The sequence below is a fragment of the Brienomyrus brachyistius genome, chromosome 3 (genome assembly GCF_023856365.1).
Source record: "Brienomyrus brachyistius isolate T26 chromosome 3, BBRACH_0.4, whole genome shotgun sequence".
Taxonomy (NCBI): domain Eukaryota; kingdom Metazoa; phylum Chordata; class Actinopteri; order Osteoglossiformes; family Mormyridae; genus Brienomyrus; species Brienomyrus brachyistius.
This window is the reverse complement of record NC_064535.1, coordinates 1950888-1969365: the sequence shown is the minus strand read 5'-3', so window position 1 is coordinate 1969365 and position 18478 is coordinate 1950888. Positions and strand designations below refer to the sequence as shown.

The 18478-nt window shown below is 45.7% G+C and overlaps 1 protein-coding gene across 1 annotated transcript in view; it reads right to left on the bottom strand.

Moving 5' to 3' along the window:
- Positions 1–13013, bottom strand: part of adgrb3 (adhesion G protein-coupled receptor B3) — a 136034-nt gene extending 123021 nt beyond the window's left edge. Inside the window, 2 exon segments of the mRNA XM_049007523.1 lie at positions 9614–10382; positions 12501–13013. Of these exon segments, the coding sequence (XP_048863480.1) occupies positions 9614–10367 (754 nt within the window). The 5' untranslated portion in view covers positions 10368–10382; positions 12501–13013.
- Between the last annotated feature and the right edge of the window lie 5465 nt (positions 13014–18478).

The following is an 18478-nucleotide window of genomic DNA, read 5'->3' as shown; positions in this document are numbered from 1 at the left end:
GGCTGGACTTTCAGAAGAAAGGAGTTGTTTATCATGTGACTTTTTCTGGATTCCGATTTCTCCCGTATGCAGAAAATGCCCCAGAATTCATCTTCCACGGTCAGTGCTGCTCCAGGATCACAGTACAGCACTACGGCGTTCCACGGGCCTTGCATTACAGCATAATGGCACCGAAACAGACATCAAACATCAAACGCAGAAAATGTATTACTTCTGTATACTATACTACTGTATAACTTTTTTCGTACAAAACAGAAGTTAAATTGATGGCCAGTAGTTGTAAGTTATGCATTATGCATACGGAGGCAATAAAATAATATAATTTGTATAAAAAAGAAGAGAAGGCAGGTTCATTCATCTTCAGGGACTCATTAGGAGCGACTGCTACATTCACATCACGTTCTTTTTGAAGCGAAAGGAGACAAGACGACAACAACAGCAGTCTTCCCTTTGATTTAGAAAAGGTCCACTTGTCCTAAGCTCATAAATAGGAAAAGGCTGGAAATATGATATCACAAAGACACACGCATAGAAAAAAATGTACCCTGTCACCTGCGATCACTATTGTCATGCTGATTTAAACGCCGAATAAACAGCACGCTTCACATCGCCATCCATTCCTTTCCTGGATCTCAAGCGGATTTATTTATTTATATAACTACAACGTGGAACGCCGCCTTAACAGACGTAAACCGTATGAATAACGAACGTGTTTCCCAGGCTTCTGCAGCTCAGCATTTGACTAACCCTCTCCCTCTCTTTTCTTTCATAAAGCTCAGACAGAATTCACCTTTGATCTTGTGTTAAGAATATTAATTATTTCGTTGGGACATGACTCCATTCAGAGATCAAAAACAGAAAATCTACATCTATTTATTTTTGATGAATTATCGTTGGGGAAAAAAATCAATTTAAAGCACGGTCGACTGGTGCAACACAACAGAACCACGTTCGGTTTAGATATCGTGATTTCCCAGCAGGTAATCGGGCCGTCATTTGCCAGAAATTATGGCCGTCCGGGTTACTGCATGACCAAATTGTAGCTTCTTAACCATTTCTGAAGCGTCGCCTTAAAATGATCTCCAAGCCTCAGAAATGGCGCAGAAGAAATAAGCTCAAAGCACTTAATGAATAAAAGGGCCACGCCATTAATACTTCTGTAGCAGAGTTAAGGCGGTGGAAATTAACTGAGACGGTCACTTCACAAAACCTCTATGCTGTACTTTATTACTTAAGTTAATGTAGTCTAAATACAGTATACAATGGAAATTTATGGCCTTCTCATTATAGAGCTTTATTGCTACTTCACAGCCGCCTCCTTACTTTTTTACATTGACGATTTCTCTTCCAAAACAGGCGCTACGATTTAGGCATAAATTAAAAGGGATTGTAGCATTTCTGCGCTACGTTACGTCTGTACGGTTATAACATTAGCTCCCCTCTGTAAAATAAGGGCGCAACGCAGCGTTTTACAGAGCGGCCTACTTCACGTTAACGAGGGGGTTGTCGCATGCTGTCTTTATTAATTTTTATGGTCATTGTCGGTAAATATCCCACCGTGTACAGTTACCGTGCTCCCTTCAGTTACGATACCCTAAGGGAGATGGGAGAATTAAAACTCACAGCAACTGCTTAAGGAAAAGGCTCATTCTCTATATTTCTGATAAATAATGCCCATGCATATTAATGGAGGATTTATTATAGCACTTAAATAATAAAAGCTCATATGAAATTCATCAGCGGTGGAGGTATCATCCAGCGCCCTGCGTTACAGTATGTCTATGTGTCCGGGACATAAATGCATGTATTTTAAAAGGTATTCATTATTTTATTTCAGAGAAAAACGTATGCCTGTAATATCAGCGAATTAACTGCGAATAACAGCGAATAAACATCTTTCCCGGTTCACGATCCTTAGCTGCGTTTAGAGCAGGTTTAAGAAGATGGGAACCATTCTGAGCAGGTCGGCCGATTTCACATAAAGCGCCTATCTCGATATGACACGGCCGGTCTTAACGCTGAGATAGATAAAGCACTGAGACAGGACGCTGTTTTTAGGTGGCAAGGACGGCACTAAACGGAGAAAAGCCCTCGAACTGTGCTCACCTTATTATATTGGTACGGACCAAATCGCCCCCCTAAATACATACGGTATTCCCACAATATTGGCACATGTCCCCACCTTCCGAACTCAAATCTACGCCCTTCTTATATTTCCAGGTAATTCCACAGTTTTGTTCCCAGCAAACACACTTTACCCCCCCCCCCCCACCACACACACACACACACACAATAAAATGCATCGGAATGTCCAACTCCATTTTTTTACTATTAGGGTTTTTAAATTGATCGATTTTCTCGTGCCTATGGCAGAAAGGAAATGTTAGGAGATACTCGCAGGACTGGCCTGTTAACGGCCCACATAGTCCTTGGCCCACCGGAACATTCCCAGTATACCAGCAGGGGAGAGTCTCACATGGGGAGTCATCTATAATAACCATTTATGTGCATGAACTGTACGCGAGTTTTACTTTCGCTTGTCACGCCTGCCACGTACATCCATCAGGACTGGCAGCTGCTAATGCTGCCAATAAAGGTCACCCTGTCTTAAGGCCGACGTCCGCGCTGCGGCTGATGTCTGGCGAAATACAGACGAAAATGCAGGAGTTTGTCATTTTCATTGCCACCATTTATTTTATGCCATTAACACCCCCCATTTCCAGAGAATGGAGTGATTATGATGCAAATAAACCCGTAATGCTGGACACAATATAGGCCAATTACACACTTAGTCTGTCAGTTGGGATACAGGAGTTTATAAATGAGGCACAGCATAACTGCATATACAGCCAGGTACACTGCGTCGCCAGTGATGTGTTTATGTGTACACTGTAATTTTCACATAGACTACGTAGTTTAGTGCTTAGTTACATCAAACTGCATGACAGCAAAGATGTTTTTTTCATTTTTACAGTATGAATTAGTAGAACTTGTATCACATAAAGGTTTTCGGATTATGCTTAAATACTGCAGGATATTAACACTAATAACAGGCATATCTATAGTCTCACTATCTTTCTTCATACTTTGTTATCCACCCATGTGCGGAGAAGCTGGTGTGTAAATATTGACTGCAAAATGACAGAATCCAGTTTTAATTTGGTGAACAGGAAAAAAAATGACGTTTTTATTCTACGTTGTGGATTTTGACTTCTTAAATTGTGAGCGTGACCCTCACCATAAAACTGCCGAAAGCCATATCGGCGTAATAACTTGCAATATTGTTTTTTTTCGCAAAACAAAGTTTAAAAAGGCAATTATGGCAGACAATTTAGAAATCATTCATCTGCGTGCAGCATTTGAAATCAACACTCTTTGGAGTTATTAAAATGCAGTGGGCTGACATAGACTGTGCTGTTGTCATTCTCATGAATAATTTAAGTGAAGCATTTCATACTCTGATTTTTTTGTAGTCTTTACTTACACTTTGCTATTGCAGTGGTTCCACTTCATTTTACTGTCATCCTGTACACAGACTTTTAACCTGAGAATGTATCACAGGGGATAGTGTGTTGTGACAATTCTTCAACCAGTTCAGAAAATTTACCATGCCGATTCTGCAAACATTAACCAAAGGCAGAAACAGAAATGTAAATGTTTGTCTGCATTTTGTACAAAAACAGATCGGAACAGCCCATCAGTGCCTGAGCCTCACTGCCTTGCTACAGTATTCCCTGAAGTTCTGCCTTTCTAGAAGCTTCCCTGCGTGTTCACTGTGCTGCGTCTTCTCAAATTAAATGCATTTCAAAATAATGTCCAAATAAAATGAGATTTTGTGTTTCCTGACATTTCGATCACATCCTCTGCTGTACATAATCTTATTTCCTAACAGTACATTTTATGTTATACCTATAAAGTTGTTTTTCATATGCAGGAATCACTGTTCATTATGCGCTTGACTCAAACAGCACATTCTTCAATAGAACGGACAGACCGTTGGAAACGCGGCCTCAAATTCAGCAGTTTTAAAGCCCTTATCTGTATTTTTTATCGCTCTGTGGAATGTAACATTTTCCCAGATAGCAGCTATCGCTTATTTTTATGTCGCTCGTCCAAATCTCCACCTGGCAGCCCACACATCTGGCAAACGACAGCGCAGAAATGGTGCAGCGATGGCGGGCGGTTTGCCCCCCATGCCAGTGTGCGGCGAGCGATGGGTTCGCGACAGCCACGTGGCCAGGGAGCGCTGCTGCGCCACGTCCCACCGCTTGGGGAGGAAATGGATGAAAGCCACGTCCAAACCTTGGCATGTTTTATGTGTCCGCTGAGCAAAAACGTTACTGCTGGCCAGTTAAAATGTAGATGCATAGAGGCTCTGTGGCCTCCCCTGACGCCCCAGCCCCCAGACTCACACGCGAACCCTGAAGGCTCCTTTTACCAGCGAACTGAATGAGACCAGTTATGTGGCTCCAGCAATGCCATGGGTACAACTCCATGTCATCTGGGCCAACAGAGCACTGTTGACAATTCGTGCTATTTAAGGATCCTTCCGGAAGGCAAAGTAACAAAAGGACAGACGAGAGGTGTGCGAGATTTTGGCCTCAGATATACTTCACATTGCAGTCGGGATGCTGTGTTTGAGGAGAGAATCGCTGCTGGCTGGTGTCTGACGTATACGGTGCAAATCTCTCTGTTGCTGCCCGGCCCAGCTGCCGTGTCGAGCTTAAGGCAGAGGGAGGGTGCGGGGGGGCGTCTCTCCAACATCATTTGCATTTGCAGCACTGGCTTCCCTGCATAACGGCATGTTCTCCAGAACAGTAAGTAAAAGCAGGCACTCCAGAACCACCTAATGATCAGATGACTTCCAGCGCTACAATCTAGACCGAAGAACCCCATGTCCCAAGATGGAGCCCATGAATATTATCACGTACTTTATTTATTTATAAATCTGAAGGTAGGAGGCAGGTGGTTTAATCGTGAAATTCCACTGCATTTCTGTATCTTCGTGCAGCTTCCCTTGAGTCAGGTTTTATTCCCATACAGCATGACGTGCCTGTTATGTAGATGAACATAATGAAATACTTGCTAGTTCTACACCAGTGGAAATGCTAGTTCTGCTGCTGTTTAAAGGAGATGCAGGCTTCCCCTGACCTTGTAGATTACATGAGTAAACATTAAGAGGAAGTGTAGAATGCGGACAACTCTGCCTGCCCTCAGTGTCCGTGTGTTTGCCAGACTCACTGAAAACACGCACAGTGCTGCTAAAGGCTCATTGAAGCCCCATGTTCACTCCATTTACATGGCTTCTCTGCGGTTTCTCCTTTGTCTCCATGGTATGATGCTTTATGTTTAGCACTGCAGAAATGGAATGATATTAAAAAATAAAGAGTCTTGTGTTGATTATTTAATGGTTAAATTCAGTCAGCAGCCTGAAAGGTAACAGACAAGGGGCTGTCATAGGCTTCATCACACTTTATGTCTCATATAACGGAAGTCTGTCTGCTCGAATCACCCTGAAAGCCAAAGTCTTCCGCTGAAACATACCTGTGTTCAGTCCATCTCGAAGTCCTCTACAGCTGCAGGTCTTTACAGAGAATACACAAGCATCCGTTATATGTGACACGGTGGCTGCTGCTTACAAATTATGACACTGTAGGTGTAGCCTACATACTGTGACATCGTGGGTGTGGCTTATATACTGTAACACTGGAGGGTGTGGCTTGCATATTGTGACACCGTAGGTGTGGCCTACATACTGTGACATCGTGGGTGTGGCTTGCATATTGTGACACTGGGGGTGTGGCTTACGTACTGTGACACCGTGGGTGTGGCCTAGGATCTGCCAGCTCACACAGACCTGCCTGGAGAACTGGCTCACTGACGGACGGTTCACACCCTGCCTGTGTTAATGCAGACTCATTCTCATTGTATTCTATAAGGCTAGCATGCCTGGGGGGTGGGGGGGGGGGGGTCGGGCAGCCTATCGATCTCGGGTCCCCCGAGGTTATGTCCCTCCCTAGTTGGGAGTTTTTCGTTCCTCTCCTTCGTTATCTTCTGCTTTTCTCTCTTTCCTTCTTTCCCTGTTTCACGCACCATTTTGTATAGATGATGCAGTAACAATATCCACACACTCTAGTCAAGCGCCTTGGGGTGACTGTGGCATGAAAGGCGCTATATGAAACTAAACTGAATTGAGTTGAAATGAATATTTTCACTGTGACCTTTTGTTTTCCCTCCCAGCACTGTGACCCCCTACACCCACCCAATCACCACAGAAACATTATTTAAAATTTAAACTGTGATTTTGTTGCAAAACCTGTAGGCGGCGTAAAATGCTACATAAGACAGAAAAACAAATAGCAGAGCTGTTTACATAAAAAGAGAGGAGATGAAATGGCCTTGAGATGTAACCCTACTGCATAAAAGCACAGCCTTCAGGACCCAACCATCATCCGTACCTCGAGCTGTCAAACTCACACTAATTCTGCTCATTTCAAGAATAAATACTTAGCTCTGTTTTACCTATCAAAGTAAAAGACCGGCAAATCAGTATATAATAAATATTGCCGCACAACCCTAAGAGGGTCTGATTCCTCATTTCATTTCATGACAGATACTTCCACCGGCATTATTGTCTACAATGTTGAGCTCCTCTGGTATTCTGTTTACTCCATGTTAAAATCCTCAATTACTCCATGTCTCCTCAATGTTAAGGTCCTCAGCTGCTTCATATCTGCTCACGGTTACTGCAGGTGTCATTGTCACCCGTCACCTGCGAGAGGAACCTCCAGCCATTCAGGTTCCTCCAGGCCTTGCTGTGGCACTGCGCATGTCGCCATGTGACGGACCGGAACCCAAGCTCCCAATGTGCCCGCTGGGACAGACATCAGAACGCGCGGTCACTGGAAACGGACCCGTGCAGGTACTGCCAGGAGGTCCCCGGTCTGTCGCGTCCTTTCAACTGAGACCCTTCTGAACATTATGGCACGGAGCGGCTCAGTGACTTAACACGTCGCCTCTAATCTCCACTAGCTAGGCTGCCATAGTAACACAAGGCATCCAGCTGGATTCACTAAACTGAATCGGAAACTGAATAGCCATTAGCAGATGCTTCACAACGAGCTAAATAGTGACCAATTAAAAACCACCAAACACGTTTACAAAACGACGGCACCTAACCCTAACCTGACCCTAACCCTAACCTGACCCTAACCCTAACCCTAACGCAGCTGTGAAATTCCTCTCTGTCTCACCATGTGCTTGAGAGGGGAGGGTCTCTCTTGTTCTTATCATTAAATTATTGCATATGTAAGACATGACAGAACAAACATTATTACCAGCATCCTCTGGTTTGGGAGCGTAATAAACCAAATAAACAATGGGGGGGGGGGGTTGGTTGCTCATTCAAGTCAATACTTCATATTCAGCTACAAACAGTAGGTCTGAAAATAGTATGAAAGGGAGAAAATTAATTTGAAATGAAACTTTGTGTAACAGCAAAACAGATGACAGGTGGCTGTCGTAATAAGCCCATTCACCGCTCCATTATCAAGCAAAAATCTTGTTTTCCCAGAAATGATACTGGTCTATAGGCCTGTCCAATACTATTATACTACTGCTGAATTAGAAATAGTTTCCATTAGAGATAATCAATTTCACCTTCAGAAGGTACCTTTAAGATCCAACACAGTGCAAAGTGAAACCAGCTATGCAAATATTTTGACTCTTCCAAGTTCGTCCAAAATTAGAGGCATCCATTTTAATGAAATCTGGTAGAAGAAGGACACAGTCTGGGACCTAAAAAGACTGCAGAGGCAGAACTGAAGGCCTTATACAAGACAGGAAACTGTGTCCATGACCGGGACCAAATCACGGCATTCAGGCACATTGGACATGTTGGTCAAGACATCCCACTCCTGAAAGGTGGGGAAAGTCTGCTTTAATTTCTGCAGCCTTCAAAAATAAAAGGTTTGCCTTTTTCGATTTTTATTTTTATGAGGTAAATTCCCCCTGGACTTGACAGCAAACAGAGTCGTAAGACATCTTTCGTCAGACTGTACGTTGGACGTTCTGCCTGATACTGCAGGTCTGGTTACATGTCACCCGAATCACTGGCATGAACCATGTGCCTAAACTGATTCTATTCCAGTGACATTTCTACAGTGATGCGGTGGTTGGTGGTGTATTGGTCACATGATCTGGACTCCCTTTCAGGAATGACGTGTCCCGCTAGCCCCGCCCACCACACATAAGCCTGTTATGACTTCATGTCTGTGAAGTCAGGGTGAGTCATATGGTTACGCTGTCAGTCCCCCTCTGGCGTGATTTTTAAGTGCCAGTCTATCAGTGTTTCTTTAAGGCCATCATTTACCACTGTCTGAAGAACTAACTTTGGTCATTTTGAATGAATCACCTGCTGTTATTGAACAACCGATCCAACATGCAGTAGGGCTATTAATCTCAATCCTTCAGCATCCATTCAGGTTCTTAAGAGATACAACAGAGAGCAATAAATACTGGTTCTGGTCATTTGGGCCTTGTGCAATACCAAGGATACGTAAGCACGGCTCCACGTTGCTTTGAATTCAGCCTTTGTTGTCATGCTCGGAGGAGATCAAAGTCAGCCATTTTAATCAAACGGAGGCCCGGTCCGATGGTAACCGGGTCTCTTTGTGGACTCGGCCACAGATTCCGGGCTTATTCTGGCTGCCAGTGACCTACGGGCTGTTTGGATGAAGAGGGATTTAATGCTAAAAACGCCTTTAAAAACAAAGTCGTCTGATAAGATCACGGGCCGTAAGCAGAGCGTGTTCCCATGCACTTGCCCTACCGTGGAATCGCGGTCTCTTTGCGGTTCTCGCCGCCGGGGTCATTAGGTGGACCAGCACAGGACCAGTAAAATCATGCCGACTTCCATCGGCCTAAACGTCGGCCGTCCCCCGACACCGGCGATCACGGCAAAATGGCGAAATTACGCGTTGAAACACGTTCAGAAGCAGACATCGCCGCCCCCCCCCCCCCCCACCCTCCCCCGGCATCTGCTGAAAAGTCCTTCACTCTGCTTTCAAATGCTAATCTCTCTCCCATGCTGTACCTGGGTGTTTGTATTTTAATCAAATTAGTTCTGCCAGGTTATGTACAGTGAGTTATTAATTACAGTATGGCGGGAGCAGGAAATGAAGTGAAGACCAGAGGGCCTTAAACTACAGTGAGTCAGTGCGGGTCTCTGTCCTCCGCTGCAGAATAAGCGTGGCTTGTTCCTCCATGTCTTTACATGAGTCCATCTCAAATAAGAAGCCATAACGTGACAGTTTGATTACTATATACACGTGTATATATTGGAGCTGCAGTATATTTTACGCCGTCCTGCGCTTCAGGCGGCGCAGGAGGGAAGCACCATGCTCACGCTGTCTCCTCTCGGCCTGACAAAGGACAATTGCGTTCTTTGTCCCTGGAGGATTCAGCATGCACCATGAACACTGCAGATGTGTTCCTAAACGACGTGCGCCTTCAACACTGTGGACACTAAGTGTCTCTTTCACGCGCCGAGCTTTGTAACTGTCGAGTATCGATAAGGGTGAAAAACTTAAAAGAGAGGGAGGGAAATACTCACCCTCTTTAGGCGGTCGCTTGACTTCGGCACTTAGATTGCAAACCTGCGCAGTCCGGAGGTGCGGCGTGAGACATCCTTCGGTTTGGGGGTTTAAGGGCAGCACCACGTTGTTCAGTGACAGCACGCTCTCCGTGTCACCGTCCCCTAAATGCTGGGGGCAGGTGCATTTCGTGTACACTATTCCACAGGATTCGGCCGCCCCCTTCTCGCTCTTCAGACAGTTCTCCAGCCACGTGCAAAGCACCTGACACCCAAACTGACTCGGACTGGCCTTGTTCAGAACCAGGAACTCCAGCACAGACCTCTGCTCCTCGTCGATTCTCCTCTGTACCAATCCAGTGTAATCGAAAGGGAACAGACGGCGAATCTGCGCAAAGTTCTTGTCATATTGCAAGAATATGAACATATTCTTGGAGTCGCAGACGTATACGATAGACTCATTGGTCCTCAGCTGCTCGTTGATCTTATCATGGGAATAGTGGTCGAACTGATAAGCCAGCAAGGAGAAATTCGAGCAGTTTAGGTCACGTTTATACAACTTAAGGTAGATGCTGTATTTGGTAGGATCTGGGTTCTCCAACGTCCAGGTGCAATTCGTGTAGTTCTTGGGAAACATCTCGCTCACCGAGTAGGATCCATAAATAACTCCCTTGACCAAAGTGGAACACCAGAAGTCTTGGGCACCGGTAAATCCAAACATAACCAGGAGATAGGTGGAAAATATATAAATCAACAGGTTACGAATAGCCTTCATCCTATGTCATTTGGCCTGCAAGAAGGAAAGAAAAATGCAAGTAACACACTACAGGTCTTGGAAGCAGATGCAGAGCGACTTCACAGAAACGGTCATGTCCTCCTTAAATCCATTAAGCAAGAAGAAGAGCACCATTTATTTGCACTGATTCCGATTTCAGATCCACTGTGAATTTCAATTATAAACTGCCCTACAAGTATGTTGCCGGCTCTCCGGTGCGCTGCGGCGGTTCAGGAGAACATTTATTTTCTTTTTATCCTGAGGGATAAACTAACTTTAGGCCAACATTGCCACCTTGTGGTTCCCGTCTTTTTAAGACATTTTTTTAAAATAACTAAAAAAGGAACCTACAGAAGTCGTTTCAAAATAAATTCATATATATATACATATTTATGTAGGTTTATTATTTTTCCACGGTCTTAGACGAAAGCTCTGGTTTCAAAAGGCCGCGCGACAAAACGTCGTCCACTATTAAGTCTTTGTGCAAAGAATACATATAAGGAACAGCATCAAATTTCGACAATAATCGCATCGGTAGGCTGACCAAATAATCACCTTCCGCCGCGGTGTAAAACACCACAGGCGCTACACGGCCGACGGGCGTCCTGCTGTCTCATCGCATATATCGCAAAAGGAAAGGCGAGACACACGTTTAATGTCAGGCTGTCCCCTTCACGAAAAACATGAGTCATGTCCCGTTAAACTGTAAAAAAAAAGTCAATATGCGCCTTTCGCGCGGTGCATGGTTATCCCTGTATGTAATGCAGCAGCGCGCAGCAAAGGAGTTTTAAGCAGCAGTCCTGCAGCAGCGTTAGTATGTTTAAGTAAAAACGGCGATGACAATAATAATAATAATAATAATAATAATAATAATAATAATAATGGGGCGGACGCAGACGTACGCGGGAGATTAGCCCGGGTCCCCACGGAGCTGCAGGATGCCCTCGGAAGCTGGACGAGGCGCTTTACTCCCTGTAAGCGCGCATCTTGCTACAGCAGCAGCAGCATCGCTTAATTGCTGTACTTATTTAATGGTCGAGCTGGCGTTAAAGCGTCTATCAAACAGTTACTAAGTGCAAGGCAACAGAAACAACCCAGCCCCGCCGCCCCCGTGAATATGAGGGACGCCTTCACAGGTAGCCGATGGATATTATAGATTTAAGTGTGACTTTTGCAAAGGCTGGCAATGGGTGAGGGACAGGGACAGATCGGAGGTGACAGCTCCATGGCATGTCCCGATTGCATTAATCCTACAGGCAATGCAGCTGTGCGCGGTGTCCGTGTAGGCGTCGAGATACGGAGAGGGGGGGGAAGAAGCCCCAAAACATCCGCAAATCCTCCCGTTTGCAATCATTTCAAGTTTTTCCAGCCCTTTCTGAATGGGGTGGCAGCCGGGTGGGGGTGGTTGCATAATGTAACCGTGTAAAATGTAGCGATCGCCCGTGATTTCGGCGTTACGATGCGGCGTTACTGCGTGGGACCAGCTTAAATAGGACGCATCGCGCAGTTTGCGGCCACATCGCCCAGGCACTGCGCTGAAATGTGCGTGTGGGGACGGCAATGCGCTGAAATGTGCGTGTGGGGACGGTTATGCGCTGAAATGTGCATGTAGGGACAACAAGGTGGCCGTCGCTGCTCGGAATTACAGGCGCGATTCGGCGACAGCTAGATGCGGCGAGGCGCGTCCCAAACGACGCCAAATGCTCAGTCCCAAACGAGCCGCCAGTCATCATCTTACCGCAAGTTTCCCGTAATAATAAAGGCTCCTTCCCGGCTAACGCTCGGCGGAACCTAGTCGGCGCCACAACTCCATCCTGAGCCTTGTAAGCACAACACGCACGAAATTTCACCTCTTAACTTGCCATTAACCTCGGCATATCCCCCCACTGTCACAGCCTGCGCGGCGGCCGTTTGCAGCCCTCACTCGTACCAGGTAACCCAGGATTGGAGGCTATTTCTCTATTTGCAAGCAGCCCAACTTTGAAACTGCATATGTAAGGCTGTGGCGACGTGGGCACTTAGCCTGAATTTCTCAGCCCTGCCTGCGATGCAGTACACTATATAATAACACAGCATGTAACAATACAATGTGCGGCGATGAGCAGACGGACATATAATAATTTCGGTAATTACCTTACAATCCGGACGCTATGGCTATTTTTCCAACATACTTGCACACATCCCTTAAAAACAGCAAAACGTGCAGCCTTCTTGCGAGTCGGTACTTCCCATTGCCCACGACTGGAGTCTAGTGCAACAAGACGGTCGGAAGGCGAGAAAAATGCGTTAGACTCCAGTGAAGCTCATCTCCCGTCGGCTTTTTCGGCAGGAAAAAAATGCGAGAAGGCGAATAAAACGCAGGTTATGAGTGGAAAGAAGGAAAAAGCGGGGAAATCAATTCACTGCGCAAGGAATCAAAGTAAGAGAAAACAAGAAAAGCATACCGTTGCATGAAGAATAGCGAAAAAACGCAAAAATAGCGGACTGACACTGTTGTTATTATTATTGTTGTTATTATTATTGTGGCTCGGTCCTCTGCGGAGATGATAAAGGCGGGTGGGCAGGCAGGCAGGCAGGCAGCAGGTAGAGAGAAAGCCCGTTTGCACACTGAGTGTATAGATGGAGATGGAGATGGAGAGCTCTCTCTCCGTGCGCCGCGCCGCGCCGCGCCGGGGCTGCAATATCACGTCAGCGCCGCTCCGCCGGAGCGCCTGTGCACGCGGCCGCCGTCTCCGCCACCGCCTTCATTTCCGCGCAAATCATGGCCCCGGACCGGGCATCGGGCACCGCGCACCGGGCATCGGGCACCGCGCCCCGCTTAAACTCATCGCTTCCACCGAGTCTTCTACTTATTTTTAAATTCTACTTATTTTTTTTGGACTGCCTGATATTAACCTTTGAGGATGTCGCGCTGGATAATGATCCGTACGTTTAGTTACGGCTCTTCGTTTGGGATTAACTGCCTTTGCTTTTTAAAATGTATTTTTTAGGAGCATTTTTACTCAGTTGTTTTTAGTTGATTTTAAAATAGCTATTGTATAGCGAACGCGGCAGCCTTAGAAGTGAACTTATACTCACATGCCGGTCGCTATGTGTGTATTCCGGTACTTCTTTAAATGATCAGCTTGGTTGTTTCATGGATTTGATATTTCCTGCTTAATTAACGCAATAAAAATAATAATTATTATTATTTTATAATAATAAATTATTATTATTTTTATTATTATTATTATTATTATTATTATTATAGTCCCTGTGGAAATGAAGCGTTTAGTACCGATCATAAGATACGATAAACCACATTTACCCCCAATGGCGATATTATTGCAGAAAGTTGTGTCTAATACAGGCGTCAGATTAGTCCTCTTCCATTTTTTAATCTGAAGTGGTTTCAGAAATACAAAGGTGGTTTCCCCATTGCCTTTTAAAAATATGACGGCAAAGGTGTTCTCACCTGACATTTTTTAATCTAATATCAAGATCTTTACTTGGCATTTCGGTAATCTAAGTATTCAAAACGCTACCAGGAAGCATACATAATAAAAATCGCGGAAATGTGTTATAGGAGTAAAATTACTTATTGCTGTATAGCATATGTTGAAAAAAAAAACTTTGAATGCTGGCGGTTTTGTTCACTTTGGCATTTAACGATTTGAGTTTCAGTCTTTTCATACAGAGGGCAGAGATATTTTACAGAGCTATAAATGAAGTCTGTGGCCAAACTTTTTATGAAGGAACATCACTAGATCTGGAAGAAGGACAGCTTATCACTCAGAGGTCAAGACAATGTTTCGAGGACATTTACAGTAAGATGGCATAGTCTGTGTCAGAGATAAACCTTTGATTTAGTCACTTGTAAGCTAAGGGCATGGCGCCATGACACACGGCAGTCTTGGGGAATTGCTGCAGAGCAGCCCAGTCTATAAAACGTAGCAAAACGGTCTTCCGGGCCATTGTGGTTTCAGCCTGCTGCTGTACTGTGGATCTGACTGAATAATGACGCTGCGAGGTGGATGGAGAACCGGTTATATCAAAACCATCTCAAGGGGCCAGACCACTGCAGAGGCTGCTGGGATTTCCACAGGAGAAAAGACAGGAGCAGTTTTCCAGGTCAGAGCAGCTGGGGTATAGACCCCCCCCCCCTTTGGCGAAAAGGGGGGGGGGGGTCACACCTTCCTGGGGGAGTGTGGATGAGCAGGAGGTAGGATGAGGAGCATCCCAGAGAGAGGGTCTTTAAGCTGCCTTATGATGACTGAGCTGCCATTAGGGGGCCGGTTCCAGGATGTACGTCTGTGGTGAAGATCTTCTGCCTGCCTGTGTGAGACGCGGACGGCACCTTAATGAACGCAGCCTGCAGACGGTCCAGCGCATTCATACGCCGAGGCTGGTGAGAGCAGCTCCGGGCCTGTCTGCCTACATGCTGTACATGCCGTCCATATTCGCAGCCTGCCTACGGGGATCCGCCTGTACTGTCTTCTTCATATTTAGCTCCAGTTTAATGTTTTCTTCTGGACTGAGAAGCTCCTGGTGTAGCGGTGGGGATATTCTGACGGGGGGGAAGTTAGCGCTCTTCATGGAGACGGAATGGGGCCAGGCGTGCGTGCGGCGTGTGAACATGAACCCAGAGACGACGCACGGAAGCGGTCTCACCCCCCCCCCCCGCCCCCCTGCCAGCCCCCGCTGACCTCATGCTTACTGCACTATGTATCGTATATAAATTGTCTGTTTAGAATCTCAGTTAATATTTTTGTATATAAAAATTGTGAGGGAGCTATTTTTATGTTCTCGACTGGGCGGAAAATTAATATCAGCGCAGCTGGTGGTTAGGGAGCGGAATATTTATTTTTAGAGCGCATGAATGAAAATGTTTATCGGCATGTGTACCTGTAAACTTCAGGAACTGTGGAGGAAATCTTCCCGAAGTCTCATTCAGGCAGTTTATGTGTGTGTGAATATGTGGGGGACTCTGATTTAGTGCTGATATCTGTTGTAGAGCTGATGGATTCAGGTATGGAGACAGTATCCCAGGACGAGCTGAGGGTGTCCACAGGAAGCCCTGTCCATCTTCTGCTTCTTCATTGGAGTGTTCAGATTTATGAAGCCATGACAGTTTCTTCATTATCCTCGTCATCTTCATCATCCATGCAATTTGAAATACTTTTATTTCTACAGAATCTTTTATTGTGGAATGAGCAAATCAGAAATAGCTGTGTGTGTTCTCTGCTATATATATATATATATGCTAGACATATAGAAACAGGCATGTAAGCTGTAAATGGTATTACCGAAAGAAAACATTCATTAAAATTCACATTGACACACATCCTAAACAAACATGGAACAGCTCAGTCTTGTAGCTAGCAGAGCTTTACTGAGGAATACAGAGAGATTCTTAGGCTACGGTTGCTGGGTAGGATATCGGGAGATAGAACAGACAAAACAGTACAATGTATAAATGAGTAGACAAATAGGTGATATATATGTGCAATGCGACCACAGGGTAAAAGGGCAAATGGGAAACCGTATAAGAAAATAAAGAAAGATAAAGGTAGAATGCAGCCGAGTGCTTGTTGAGATACCAGCACGAAATGGTGAGGTCAAAAGAATCCAGGTGTTTCAGGCATTTCCAGAGAGCGAAAGTCACCAAAATAGTGACATCGAGAAGAGAAATCGCCTGCTGCTGCTCCGTTTGTCCGTTTCTGTTGGGTTACGATTTGTTGTCCTTGGACAGTGCAGAGTAAATCCTACCTAGTATTGGTCGCAAACCTCTAATCATGTCCAAATCAGTTTCAGCAAAAAACAATATTATATAGTTGCTTTTTCAGTGATTTTTCTCTATTCCCCCTGGGCATTTAAATGAACATGTACTATTATAAACTATTATAAACACCATCTTCAGTACTTAAGTCTGCAGAAACTTTGATTCTGCTTTGAACATATTTTCAGCCTCATAACATAAAGTGTTACTTGGCCAGAAAGATGAAGAAAGGGCACAAACCAGTGTTTTGCTGTGTTGATTAGACTTGAACAAAAAAATCTAACAGTTTATTTAGTCATCTTCATTCCTCAAGGAGTTTATCCCAGAAGACCCTGCAAACGGCAAGTAGTGCCTTTCTGTAATAGCGGTGCAGTATAATGACATTTGCTTTGCCTTTTGTTTATGATTATAAGTGAGTTCAAAGTGAAATGATGATTGCAAGATGATAGAAAAACTGCTAAATTCGTCTCACAGGTGTGACCTCGGCTGCATTCATGGTTTTCATCAGAAGCACACCCTGCATGCTCGGGATACTTGGATTTGTTATTGTGTAAAGAGATCTAGAAAGATCTTTCCCTCATATGGTATGGTAGTGTGAGGAGGAACTCATAGTCTCATCAGCAACAGTGACCACGTTCTTCTTGAAGGTCGTTCTGATTCTGCAGTGTGTTGTTGAGCTGGTCTATCAATGGGAATGGAAACCCATGGAATGACCACAGACTAGGTTAAACCTACTGGTCACCTAATTGGTTCTTCTTAGGTTAAACCCACCAATCATTGGGTGCCATGTGATAAGTCCCGCCTTGGAACCCCTGTGGAAAAGAGTGACGTCATTGGCTGGTCTGTGTCATGAATACAGCTGAAGCGTAAGTTGCTTTGTGATCCCTCCAGGGGTGGGAATGGGTTTTCGGGAAGCCAACGGGTGGCTTGTTGCTTAATTTGTAACAGTAAGTAGATATGGCGTTGTGATCGATATCCAGCAGTGAAAGGACGAACCCTCATTTATTAAAGAGTTTGGATCTCCAGCAACGAGATGAAGCGGCAGCCCTTGGAAGGCCTCGGTGATGGGAGGTACCTTCCCCTGTGGGCTGTGGAGCACAGAGACCATTTGAATAACTGATTACAGCACAGGGCCTCCCAGGAAACGTGCGCGAGGACACAGACGCACACACCTGACTGCGGTTCTGTTAACGAGCCTTTGTTCAGGTGCAACCGATTAACGAGACTGCGAGAGAGAGGGAGGGATGAGGAAGGGGAATCAATGGATGGCATGAACGAGGTAATTGGTCCAGACTGAAAGCGTCTCCGTTCAGCTACAGGCTAATTGGTAGCCGATTTGGGACTTGGGAAGACTGTGCTTTCTGCCTTCTGTTTTAGCTGAGTAAAAGTCCCAAAATGTGACATTTAATCATAGTCCAGCCAGAGACGATCTCGGGTGATATGTCGATCGGGGTGGAAATCACTGGAAACTGGCAGGCCACTGTGAGAGGGACCGTGCCATCACTGTAGCCACTTTGCTAACTGCGATAGCACTGCATGCGGCCTAGAACCGGCGCTCCCAAAATGATGAGCAGCTTTTCACTGCGTGGCAGGGAATGCAGTGACGCGGCGTGCAGGAAACGTGCAAGGCCTTCCGATACAATGCAGGCCTCCAGAGAATTGTGACTTTTTCTCTGTTGTGATGCGCTGCGGTGTTCAGCCACTGCAGGTGAACATCCTCTGTCAGTCTCGCTACTGTATTTGCATGAGACCGGTGCTGAGAATATTAAGCGGCGATACAGTGGGACTGTGCAGGACGTCAGCTGAGATCTAAACACGGCCTGTTCGGGGGGGGCCGTCTGCTAAAATGCCCGATACATGCAGAAACGCTTTGCGCTCTGGGTTTGGCCTGTGAATGGGGGGGGGGGGATCTCATCCTGGTCCGGATGGGCCACACAATGAGCCTTAATGAGAAATGAAAATAGACAGAGGGGTTTTAGCATGGCCAGCGGGCCCTCGCGCTGTGTCGGGGCCGCCTGCTGTCCACGGGGCACCTGAGGGGGGTGCTGCCCACCGTCCAGCTGTGCGCCCGCTGGTGAACAGCTGGGGATGCAGAGACTCAGCCGCCTCGATAAATAACTCCAGGAGACGTCATTCCAGGCTCCGCTGTAAATGCCATCCCAGGGAACATCAGCTGCATGTAACTGGCCTCCTGCCTCTCGGATGTGGGGGGTCTCTTTGCGGCTTAAAGGCAGTAATATCACGCGGAACTCACTGATCAGCCTTAAACAAAACGATAAGAAGATGGGCTTATCTTCCTGACAAGCAATGCCGCCGTCCCTCATTTGAAAAAAATCATAGTAACATTATCTGT